This window comes from Idiotropiscis lumnitzeri, chromosome 2, assembly GCF_059441095.1.
Source record: "Idiotropiscis lumnitzeri isolate Australia: NSW breed Sydney's pygmy pipehorse chromosome 2, RoL_Ilum_1.0, whole genome shotgun sequence".
Classification (NCBI taxonomy): Eukaryota; Metazoa; Chordata; class Actinopteri; order Syngnathiformes; family Syngnathidae; genus Idiotropiscis; species Idiotropiscis lumnitzeri.
Window position 1 is genome coordinate 1393189 of NC_142392.1, and position 12479 is coordinate 1405667.

The 12479-nt window shown below is 47.6% G+C and overlaps 2 protein-coding genes across 6 annotated transcripts in view; one reads left to right on the plus strand and one right to left on the minus strand.

Annotated features, from left to right (window-relative positions):
- The window catches only part of foxp2 (forkhead box P2), a 95437-nt gene that overhangs the window by 11778 nt on the left and 71180 nt on the right, over nt 1-12479 (plus strand). For 4 of the 5 annotated variants that reach the window (XM_088285794.1, XM_088285831.1, XM_088285822.1 and 1 more), the window contains exon 1: nt 8141-8439. The exons of the other annotated variant lie outside the window; for it this stretch is intronic. The gene's annotated coding sequence lies outside the window, so the exon portion shown is untranslated. Of the gene's footprint in view, nt 1-8140; nt 8440-12479 lie in introns of those variants that run through there. 5 annotated transcript variants of the gene reach the window in all.
- On the minus strand, nt 343-5787 carry ppp1r3aa (protein phosphatase 1, regulatory subunit 3Aa). Its single transcript, XM_088289088.1, has 4 exons — nt 4878-5787; nt 4261-4313; nt 4107-4186; nt 343-3870 (listed from the first exon to the last, which is right to left on the minus strand). Exons 1-4 carry the CDS (start codon nt 5585-5587, stop codon nt 2131-2133), a joined length of 2583 nt encoding a protein of 860 aa, XP_088145214.1. The 5' UTR covers nt 5588-5787; the 3' UTR covers nt 343-2130.

A 12479-nucleotide genomic window follows, 5' to 3' on the forward strand; every position in this document is an offset into this window, starting at 1 on the left:
AGTGCACTTCATTGCACGCTGATTCGTTTTTTTTTTTTCCCCTCTCTATTTGTTTTGCCACAGGGGGAGGGGCGACTGGGATTGTTTGTCTGCGTGTCGCTCTTTGCGTCACACAACCGCTTATTATTTAGAATGACATCTCAAGTCCAGGATTATGCAGATGGTGTCAAATATTTGCTGGAGGTGTTTCCTTTTTTTTTAGTTTGTGTCACAGGAAACCAGCCTGATGGGTGATAAGTGAGGTTGCAGTGACATCTAGCGGAAGATAATGGCGTTGCACCATAAACCCACTCTTGCCCGTGCTCATTTCTTAGTGTGTGTGTGTGTGTGTGTGTGTCCCTACTTTTAGATAATGCAATAATGAAGTTGAATTTTTAAAATTCACTTGTCACAATACGACATTTTCTCATTTTTGTAAGATTACAACTTTGGCACAATTCATTGTTCTTGTACGCCTTACTTTTTCCCCCTTGAAAGAATACTTCTTTGTTCTTATGTTTAATTTTTTTTAATCTAAAAAAAGAACATGAAATCGTAAAATTATAACCCCCCCTTCAAAAAAAAATACAATTGCATTGATAACTAACAAGAACGCTGTTAAGTCAGCAAAATTTACACAGTTAACGTTGGACTTCCTTTAAGATCTTATTCTGAAAGACAAAGCGCACCACTTCTGTTCGTGAGAGGACGCTCGCTGACTTGGGTTTTTAGTAATTGTCATCATGTCGAATATACCCATGCACAAGACCTCGAAAGCTTCATGAACAAATGAAAGCGTCGGCAGCACGTCTGAAAATATCACACACATGATCTTGATGCGCTCTATTTTCACCCCAAAGGCCGTGCCAAAGCACTCTTGCCACCCGTCACGGGCTCGCGCTAACTTTTCTCCTTTGGCGACTCGACCTGCTTCACATTGTTCCGTCGCGCTCAATGTTCATCATGACATCACTCCCTTCGGAATGCTGAGCTGGTGACCTCCGTCACGTGCACGTCGAGCAGGTCGCCGTGTGTGATTTGTGAACAACAGGAGAAGCGGCCTTCTGCCGTGCCAACGCTTGGCGAGCCGCCATCTGCTTGGAGGCTGCCAGCGTGGGATTGGCGCCCGTTTTACAAAAGGTCGCCGTACCCCGGATCGGATCAAGTGACTTCGGCTGAACCGCTTTGCCACCCACCGTGCGGCGTCATGACGTCTCCGATGAAACGCGGACTCATTTTGAGCGAGTGATGTCATAACGAGGCACAGACGGATTGATCGGCGTGATGCCGGTCGCGCGCGACTCCAAAATAGTTTTTACCGTCACAACGAACGCATGACTTTGCTCAGTGAAAGTAATCTGATTACAGAAAGACTTTTAAAGTCACGCATTCCGTAAAGTAACTCCCGTATTTTTGGGACTACAACCATTCGAATAAGATCTGCTAATGGATTGGCTCGGTTCGGCTTGTAATGTTTCACCTCGGACATTTTGCTTCTTAATGGCGAGCGTTCGACTTGAAACGAAAAGCGCAACTCGATGTGATTCTCTCATCAAGCCCCGTGATGTGTTGCCTTTAGCGGCTCCCACCAGAAGTCGTGATAAAACGGCGCCTTGTTTGCCGGGCAAATTTGACTTCCTTCCGAGTCTGGTCGACAGGCACTTAAAATGAAGCGATGGATGGCCCCGCAGAGACGGAGGAGGGAAAGCGGCATTCTCATTCGGAGCCACCGAGGTTTGCCGAGTTTATTCATGTGAATAGCGAAGGGGGGGGGGGGGGGGGGGGGTTAAGCGTCAAAATCCTGAGCAAGATACTTCATTGCGGGCGAAATACGGCAGACAAGCGTCAAGACTTTGACAAAGATAACAAATAAAAAATAAATGTTCGGGTCCATCCTCGATTTTGTTGGCTTGAGCCCCCCGAAAATGGTGTGACCGGTCGTTTATTTTATTCAAGACAACCACGGCACGACTTGAAAAATAGGAAAGAGAAAAATCCAAATATAAAAACGTTCCGAACGTTTGTGTTATTGCACCTTCTCCCTCGTCCTCGTTCGCCGAGACACTTTCGAGATGAACCAACATTACTCGAGTGTTCTATTTCACACACACGCACGCGAACACACACCGCACCTTCTGTCCCTCTTCCGACCTAACCGACAATCGCCTTGTTGGTTCCCCCCCCCCGAGGGCCCCTCCGCTTGTAGAACCAGCAGGCCACCGAAAGGACGAAGAGCGCGCCGAACGCCGGGACGTCGTACAGGACGACGACGACCAAGAAGCCGACGACGAGCAGGCTGCAAGTTACAATCCTGCTGATGTGACTCAAGATGGACAACAAGCTCCACCACGCCAAAGCGCCGGCCCCCCCGCGGGGAATTTGGTCACGGTCAACTTCGGCCACCGCGTCGACATTCGTGTTTCCTCGGACATGAGCGCGGAGCCTCGCGGCCGAATCGTCTCCGACTCGTCTGGACTCGATGGCGTCGACGGCGTCTGCCTCCATATCGTCCGATTCCTTGCTCGTCACGTGAGCGTCGTCCGTCACGCTTTCCACGCGACCTCCCTGGTTTTGATTCCAGAGCTCGCTTGACATCTCGCTCCTCGTCACGTTTTCCATCGCGGGACGGTCGTCTTGTTTCTTTGCACGCGTCGATCGCCGACGTTCATCGGAAGATAAAAGATGATGGTGGCCGTCTTTTGTCGTGGCCGTGAGGCCGTCCTGATCTCCTCTAACGATCCGGGCGGCGCCATCTCCAGTATCGTTGGAGATGACGCCGCGCTCGCCCGCCAAACCCACGTGGCCCCGATGCGATGTCGCGTCTTCACTCGTCATTTGTTTCGGATCGAATTCATGCTTAGCTTTGAATCGGCGACTTTCAAATGCGGTGCCCGCTGTTTGATTTTGCTTTTTCGGAGGCCCGACTCGCTCGTCTTGCGCGGATGTGACGGGACGCCTGCCGTTGATTGCCGTTCCGTCTGCCGCTCCTCGTCTGGCGGCTTCTTTTGTGCCGTGTCCGATGGTGTCACCCGTCACGTCGCGTTCGCCACCTGCGTCTTCGCAGTCAGGACTTTCTCCCCGCAAGATCCCGTCGCCGTGGCGACTGGCATTTGCCGTCACGTCTGTTGTCGCGGGCCCCCTCCGGCTTGTTGCTACGGCAGCTGCGAGCGGCGCCGAGGCGTCATCTCCTTGTCGTCCTCCTTTTATCTCGTCTTCTTCATGCCGGTGACACCCACTTAAGCCGTCGACAGAGTCGCAGGACACGAGCGCGGCCCCCGCTGAGCCGCATTCCCGGAGCTGGCGGTCCTCAGAGTGTGAGGAAACGTGAGCCGGCGAGGCATGTGACAGCGCCTGACCGACGGGCGAGGCCGCCAAGGTGGCCCGCCGATCATTCCGAGGCGCGCCCGGGTTCTCGCTCGCCGGGGGAACCGGAGCCGCGCTTTGCGGCCATTCCGACTCGGGGACGCCGCAGTGGTCCTCGTCGGGAGGCCCCTGAATAAACGCCCGCCATACGTCGCGCACGGAGCTTTCGTCATCACGACCCGGACCTTTCCCGTTTAGAAAAGTCCCCCAAATATCATCGACGGACAGCGCACCTCTTGCGTTTTCCTCCGGTGCTTTTGACAAGGTCACTTTGGCTCTGCCACTCCAGATATTGTCCACGTTGGAGCTCACCCACTGCGGCTGCTTCTCGTTGTCCCAGTCCAGCGCGATCAGCGGAATTTGGTGATAGGTGAGGACTCGTTTCCGTTGGCGTTTAAGCAACAATTCGCCCGAGGGTTGAAAGTTGCTGGCCGGCTCACGCGAGGGAGCTTGCATCCGATTCTGCGAGAAGATCTCTTTGACGTGCGCCAAGCGCGTCGCTCGCCGTCGGCTTTTTAGGCTCGCCACCTGTCAAAGAGGCCACAAGTTCAAAATCTGGACGCTCCGAGCAAAGCGAGAGTTCCGCGAGGGGACGTTTGTTGGTTGTGAGGCTCAAAGGGCGATTGACAAGTTAGCCAGTTCGTGTTTAGGATTGTGGCTACAGTTGGCAAGGACGTAGAACTCTACTTCTTCTCGATTTATTTCCCTTCCATGGTGGACGTTCTGTTCCAGACGGCAAAAGTGAAAATCGGAATGAACCTCACCAAAGGTTTGCGTTGAGCGTGGAAGAATAACGACGGAGCGTCTGCCCTCGTCTCCTCCGCTTCGCTTGGGGCCTCGACCTCTGCGGGTCGACAAGGGTCAAAGTTTACCGATGGAAGGAGAAACACAATCGAATGGCGACGCACGCAAACATACCTGCAGCAAGTGTCACTGCGTCCATACTTTCCTTTTGGTGCGCGCTCGGCCTCCTGCAAGGGCACAAACATGCAACCGTGTCAGTCGGCTTTCCGTCAATACGACGGATTATTATTCACGATTTGAATAATCTGCCTCTGATGATGTCACATGCAAAAAAAAAAAAATAATAATCTCAGTTTCCGGCATCACAACCTGATGTTGTCATGCGTCGCGACTTGTATTTCTTGCTGATGTCCAGATTAGCACGTCCGCACAGGAAGTGCATGTCTCTCTCGTTCCAAGAAAGACGGACAACAACACCATATATGGGCAAAATGACGTAACTGCAGCCGAGTTGGCCGGCAGAAACGGCTGCGACTTCAGCCCCAAAAGCTGCTCTTGTTTAAATGCGAGCAGCGAGTCGTGTCAAGACGTAAACACGACAAATGAACTTTAACCTTTCCTTCTCCAAACTTTGGAATGCTCTTTTTCGACCGTCACTTCTTTGGCTTCACTTGTTCTTCTCGAACGACAACGTTGACATTCCTCATTTCAAAAGCTTTTTCAGTTTCTTCGTCGCAACCTGCTCATGACGGTCTAAAGAGTTTTCAATAGCCCAAAAGTGAAGATGTTACCTGGCTCGGAGGCAGCTCCTCTTCATCTTCGGGTCGTCCGCCTCTTGTTGCTTGGCGGGACTCTTCCGGTGGCAGAACATGACGTAGTTCATCTCCCGGTTGTTGGCCCAAAAAGTGCCGGCCGACGTCTCGTAGCGCAGGCAAAACTCAACGCGTGTGCCCTCTTGCTGGAGCGGAGGGACCACCGTGTAGCGGAAGCTGAAGCGATCCGTTTTCCGATCGCTCGATCCAGGTACGTAGTCGGCCAGCAGGTCAAAGTGGCTCTTCCAGCTGTCCAGCGTGATGCGGGCGTAGACGGACTTTGTGAAACAGAGGTTGAGGACCCGGACGTGGCCTCGGAGTGTCGTGGTTCCCGGGAGGAGCTCCACGCTCTCCAGCTCCACCATCTGCGCCTCCAAGCGCCGCGCCAGCTCCTCCTCGGACGAGGGCGCCGTAAAGAGACACGACAGGTAGAAGTCCTCTTGCGCCGCCGCCTCCTCGTCATCGGCGCCGTCGATGTCGTCGTACTCCCTGATGGACACCAGGTCCAGGCCGAAAGCGTCGGCGAAGGACACCTTCCTGCGGACGGCAGGAGTCACTTCCCATTTTGCATCCGGAGCGGACCCCCAAGGCGAGCCGGCCTCCACCCTCACCTCGTCTCGTTCGCGTTCCTGCCTTCCTAAAGACAACTTGTCCTCCTCCAGGAGTTGAATGGACAGAGCCTCCATCATGTGCGAGGGTCCACAAGCCAGCTGTTGGCCCGGCCCGTCCCGGCCCGTCCTGCCGTCCGTCCGCCTCGCAGCGCCGCGGGGACACTGGAGAAGGGGCGAGCAAGGGAGAGGCGACGTGACTGGACAGATGGAGTTGGGTTGCAGGCCTATTAATAGGACGCATGCAGCTCAAGCGAGGGCCCGCATTGGTTGTTGGCTCCTTTATCCTGCCACAATGTGTTTGCTAGCGACAAGGATAAATAAATCCAAACACGGCTTATGTAACGCCACTCTGGAAATTACAAAGCCCACGTCCGCACGACTGATGCAAGTCGTCCTTTAAAATCCAAACAAAAACACAACCCTCAGGCCTATTCTTAGTCAGACTTCCCCAACTTTTGTCCTCATGTGCCCCCCCCCGACACAGGATCCTACATTTCCCATGATGCATTGCTTGTACGACTGCAGGCCTCAAACTAAAAAATGACTTTCATGATCTACAGCTCTTCTCTCTTGTGACACTGTTTCACCTAATTTTTTTTTCGAATCAAAAAGGGGAGATTATTCTGTTCTTTGTACAGCAAGATTAAGCCGTGAATGCGTTCAACCATGTGAAGTTTAATTCAACTAATCCTCGATATGCAGTGCGACCGTCATCCCCTTACGGTTACAGTAAATCTTGTCAGTTGACTTCAATGCGAGTCGCAAAATCCCTCACAGGTGGCCTCTGCCCACAAAGAAGACTTTGTTCCCGAGCCAAATATTTCCCTCGAATGACTTTCAATGGCCTCTTTGGACTTGAGCTATTATTAGGCGTCATTCCTTTTCACTCTTGTGGACTAAGATCGCCTCAAATGTTCACTATGCGACTGAAAATGTTCTGAAAGGAGCCCTGATGTTGACCCTGCGCCGTTTTATTAGAAATGGGACGTTTTTTGTTCTGCGAGTATGCTGTAGACTTGTAATGTCAAAGTGTGACCACTAGATGGTGGTGTTTGATCACGATAAAATGCAGCCTGATCCAGTGGCATTCGCTTCCCAAGATTTCTTTTTTATGAGCAAAACAAAAATACAATAATGTCATCTCTAGATAATGTAATAAAAGAAAAACATGAGCCCTGTCATGAAGCCAAAGCAAATGTATGAATGGAACACCACATAGAGAAGGGAAAACTGGATTGCTATTCTAAAATGAATCAAACTATGTCAGAAATCCTTCAATATGTCTGCATGTGATAAAATAAGTAATGGGAAAGCCATCAAAATTTAAATTTGAACGAAAAATATAAAAATATGTTGTGTGCGTGCCCCTAAAGTTGTGTTTGCTGTGCGTAAAATGCAATTTCGACAAAAAAGTTTTTTAATTCTTCTCGGCGATTGCTGCTTGTCATTCGACAAATGACCACTCGGTGGCAGCAAATCCCCACAATCTCGTTTTCGCCCCGCCGCGGACGGACTTCCCACTTTTAATTGAAATATTCGCATCTCATGCAACATTTTTTAACACACTAGCACAAAAATACATACGTTGGACATATTTATTACATTAAAATCATAGCAGAGCTGTTTTTGCACATTTTAAAACGAGTATATCATCCGTTTTACTGAAGAAATTTTACATTTCGGACTTTTGATATTGCAGTGATCCAGGTCAATGCTATGCATGACCATCACGACCCCCCCCCCTCTCTAGAACGTTAATAAAAATGTTCAGCTTGTTTTTTGCTTTTATAGTGGCTGTTTGAAAAGAATGCATTTGGAATAAGTAACCTAAATTGATGAACAAATCGAATTCAACTCATCTCTACATAACGTGCATTCATGTTGATATTTACATGTAAATAATTGTCTTATATATTTCATTTTTTTCGTGATTATTTAAGTACATCTCCTCTCAGCCGAAATGCCCTTGTGCTTGCAAAAAAAAGTATTCAACGAGACTAATTACCTGTGAAACTATATGGCAAAAAAAATAACAAAATGGTGCGTCTTTTTGCACTTTTACATTGCACTCATTTTGTAGCAATGTTATTATGTCGTTAACGGATATTATTTAAGAGGAAATATTTGATGGTCTTTTGTCTTTATTAAATGCCAATTTATTACAGTTGTTACAGTCCACTTTAATTGTGGTTATTTGTATTTATTGTATTTATTATTATTTATTGTTTATTGCTCGCCATCCTACCACGCGAAGTAAACAAGCGCTGACATCATTTGAGTAAGTGGCAGAAAAAAAAAAAGGTTTTTTTTTTGTTGTTGTTTTAATTGATTTGTTTACGGAGCAGGTGGCCCGTGACGTCACACGGGGTCGCAGTACGCCCAAAAATAACAAAAACTCACCTCCGCACTGAGGGAGCCACGAGGATGATGAGGATGATGATGAGGAGGAGGAGGAAGTGAAGAAGTGTGTATGTGTGTTCTCGTCCCAAATTGCGTGGCGTGGATACATCTTGATGTGTGTGTTTGAATGGAAACGCGAAGAAAACACACACACACACGCACGCACGCACACAAGCAGCCTCTTGGCTTTTTTTTTTCCCCCTTCCCGCATTGCGCGTCATTCAAACGGGACTGCTCGCTTCCCCCTCTGGGTTGCACAAGTAAGCCGAATAACAGCAGCATTGACGGGAGACGCCGGTGCCCGACGGAGGAATATTTGTGCTTATTTACTCTTCCGCAGCTTGTTGCCGCTTTTTGTCATGCTCAACTCGGACTGTCACTTGTGAAGCGCTTATCGTCAAGAAAGAAAAAAAAAAAACGGAGACCTCCTCTTAACATACCTGTCCTGTTCTTTCTTTCTTTCTTTTTTTTTGTTTTTTTGTTTCACTTACTTCACGGCGAGGAACATTAACCTGAGACTTTTTCTTATGGTAAGTTGCTATCCTTATTATTATTATTTTTTTTGACGTGCACTTTGAATGTGACCCGACTTGCGTCATTAGTTTGTTTACGTAAAGATACGTCACTTTGGGTTTTTGTTGCAAAAATAAAAAAAAGTTAAAGTTAACCTCGCACTCTTAAGTTAAGTCTGCTGTCTGGATGTTGAATTTGCACTTTTGTTGCTGTCATATATTTTTTTATTTATTATTGTTATTATTATTGTTATAATTATAATAATAATTATTATTAAATTTACATTTCACATTGTCCCTTAATGATGTAAAACACAACACCATAAAGATCTATGATAGAAAATAAAAGGAACAACTAATTGTATTTAATGGTAGTTTGTAAAAATATAGACTCAAATATATTTGATTTAGTTTGCCAAAAAATCCAATCCTTGTCATTTAAAAACAATTCTGATCATTTTTTATTTAAGAATGTCCAGTGCTAATCATGAATGAAAAGTAAACATTTTCTCACAAGGAACAATTTTCATGTTGAAGTAACTCGTGAATTCCAATTTCCACTTCTGTGTGAGAAAAAAAAAAAAGACATTTTCTTGTGTGCAATGACAAATCTCATTTGCAATCAATTGTTCATTTTGTCAGAATATTTAGTGAAACAGTCTTCCATGGAAAATATCTTGTGAGAAGCAACTTAAAAGTTTTCTGACCAATCTTTTAAGGTGTGCTCATTTATGCTGAATCCACACACGTGTGTGTATGATAAGCGTCACTTACTTAATCTTATTTTTTCACAATCGGGCCTAAATACAAAAGATCCTTTTAAGTGCCTTGCCACTGTCCTCATGAGTAACTCACGCCATGATCATATTACGTTACATTTTTACCAATCTAAACTGCAAAAGGCAGAACGTATCTAGCACATGAAGCAAACAAATGTGAGAGATGTCGAGATGAAAGTCTGCAAAGACGCCGATGCACCGGCGTGACATCGACTCTGATCCCGTTGTGTCGATACTCTCGCCTCTACTGTATCGACACTGCGTCGCAAATACCTCCCAAATCAATATTTCGCTTTGATGAGTCGGGACGAGCTGCGGCGACCCTCCTCCCCGAGGGAGCCGCGGGGTGCACAGGTGTTTCCCTCCCCGAGTTATGCAGGTGTGCGAAGCGGCGTACCCGCCTCACTCAGCAGCTCGGCCGCTTCAAAGGTGCGGGCGGCAATAAACGGCCCTCGTGAAATATGCCGGTGACGGTGCACAATCGGCCTCTTTGTTGCCGCGGCCCTGGAATCATTTCTTAAAGACGGCCCTTGTTTATTATGCACGAGAAATGACATTTCAGTTTGGATAGATTTGAAAAAAGGCTGGCCATTAGTCTGGTCGTTGCTTGTTGGGAGCACTTATTAAAGGCACTCTCCCCTCTCGGCATCCATTTTTTTTTTGATTGCTGCATTCATCATGGGGCGCTCGTGCGCTACATTATGGTAATCGGAAAATGAATGTCCTCCACTGGATTAATGTGTGGAACCTGTCATAAGTTTCAATCATTCATCAAAATCAACTTTGCAGCTTTGTGAACGCAGTCGCATTCGTGTGTGTGTGTATTTGAAAAAAAAAAAAAGAAATATCTTCAAACGTGGAAATCGGTGCTTCTTGTTTGTGTGTATTTGAAAAAAAAAAAAGAAATATCTTCAAACTGAGGTCGAAAATGCTCTGCAATTTCTTTGTCATTCCTGGAAACTGAAACGGACAAAAGTGGGAGGCCAGATTCAACACGAAAAGTCGGAACCTGGCCAAAAATTGAAACGTTGAGGCCGTGAAATGGTTGCGGTAGTTTTGCATTCATCTCTTCCTGAACACAACTGCAACTAACACATTTTTTCAATGAAATTAAATAAATGTCCTCACATAGAAACGAGGCCTCTTTTGTAACGGTTCCACTGCAGTCGTATTTGTTTTTCAAATAAGACGGTTATCCAAATCAGATGCTGTGGCGTCCGTTCTCCGACGCTGCCCCTCCTCTAACGCGTTTGTCATGTGAACGCGAGCGCCAACGTCGACCTCCGAAAAAAAATAAAGGCGAGCTCAACCCTGTCGCTAAGCCAAAAAGGCAATTAAATGAAACAATCTTTAGGTTTAACTTCCCAGCCATGTTGCCATGACAACCAGCATGCATGTTAAGGCAACCGCAAGTGAGCATGTTGAGTCCCCCCCCACTCCCCCCCCCGCGCCCAAAGTAAGACTGGAATTTGTGTTGACAGTTTTGGCCTTTAATGGCACTTTTGTGCCGCACAAAAGTATTTGTTTACCGGGATCGTACGCTGCGAGCTGTCAGCCTCGCCAACATTTAGTCGTCAAGATAAAAGAGTGTATTAGGCGCTTAAGAGGCCAGCGTCATGACCCACATGGCTGGAATGATGTTTTGTGTGGCCAGTTGCGAAGGGTCTTGGGACAGCTCAGACTTTTTTACTTCTGCTCCGGGTCACTTAAGCCAAAGTCGATCCTCAGCTTGTCGGTCGGCGAGGAGCGAGACCTGCTCAGGGTTCGAGGATTAGAAAAAGCCACCTCGGACGCCTTCGTGCTGGATGAAGTGCCGCTTTTGGCAAATGAAAAACGTTTGGATGCGAGTGTGCGCTAATTTCTCAAATATTTTGGTCTGTTCTGCTTTGACTCGTAATTTCGGCTACTTGCTTCTTTATTGGTTGACGTGGATTCCCAAAGCCCGTGTTGCCTCTTCCGTACTCCCGTCAAATTTTGAGAAGCGTGACGACAATTACTTTCAACTTTCAAGTCTCGGGCCATTCAAATCCAATTTTAGGTTCCTCACTCGTGATAAAAGGTGAAAGGCTTGCGACGCGAGGGGATCCGATTTGGATGTTTTTCTGACGGAGATTTGACACCCTTTATTTTGGGTAAAAATACAAATGCCTTTAATTGATTTCATAGCCACACACATTAGTCAGTCCGCCTTCGAGTGCACTCTCAGTGGCCGCGCGGTCGCACTGAGTCACCATGGAGGTCGATTAAAAAAAAAAAAAAAAAAAATAGAGTGCACCTGAGAACCCGCCAGGATTTACGATGGTGGTGCGTCTGCTGGGCATGGACGTGGACTCCCCCTCCAGTCGGGCATTTTGACAAGCACCGGTCCGAAGGAAGTTAAAAACTGAGTAAAATTAAAGAAAGCGGTGACCCAATCAGAACAGAGCTTCCATATTGAATATTAATGATAGATTCAACTTGTCGTTCGTGGCAAGTGTTCAAGAAAAAGACGCTGTGGGCTTTACGAACCCAAAATATCTTGCAAACCCAAGAAAAGGACATCCGAGATTATTTAAAAAGAAAGAAAAGAAATCAGTTGGACAGTCGTCGACCGGTCGCGTCTTTTCTGTCACCAGCCTCAGTGACAGGCTGTTATCTTCCCTTCCCTTCATTTAACAATCGCTTGTTTACGAGCTGCGGTCACGCTCTGATGAATGGCTTTCTCTCTTCGGGGTGGGGGGTGTGGACAGAAACAAAAAAAAAGATGGAGCGAGAGCGAGGGCGATTGTTGGTTTTGGGGTGTTTGTTCTGAATGAAAGATAAGAGGTCACCCGTGGCAAAAGGCAAGGTCATCTCCGAGCGCCTAACCACATGTGACGGCCAGCCCGTCGCTTGTCGTTAGCACGCCAGGCTAACAGTCGCGCTAGCTCGTCCTCACCTCGTCCATTTTCATGTTGGGAAGAGCCAAAGTTTGCACATTTCAAATCGACCGCCGTCAACCGGCTTCTTATTTACGCCGGCCGATGTTTCGGCATTTTTGATGAATTGTAAACAAACGACGTTTGCTGCTACCTTTTCTCATTTGGAGCCAAAAGGAAAAGTATGTTGCGAGAGGAGCAAATAAAGCGAGGGTGGTTGAGGGTGTACGTGGGGGGGGGCGGGGTGCTGCTTTGTGACAGTAACACTTTTTGACAAGCACATTAGGCCGCAGAAAGAGCATCCAGCTCGGGGCTGAGGGCATATGGCGCCGCCTTCTGCCGGCGTCGCTCCAGACCAAGCTAGAACGCTGGCGCGGGGTCA

Bases quoted from the DNA above. Each gene is read 5' to 3' on its own strand.
- ppp1r3aa (XM_088289088.1), bottom strand. From the start codon at position 5,587: ATGATGGAGGCTCTGTCCATTCAACTCCTGGAGGAGGACAAGTTGTCT. The intron at 4,187-4,260 runs GTATGTTTGCGT...GTCGACCCGCAG, and splicing joins CGCAGTGACACTTGCTGCAG to AGGTCGAGGCCCCAAGCGAA. The intron at 3,871-4,106 runs GTGAGGTTCATT...CCTCTTTGACAG, and splicing joins ACGCTCAACGCAAACCTTTG to GTGGCGAGCCTAAAAAGCCG.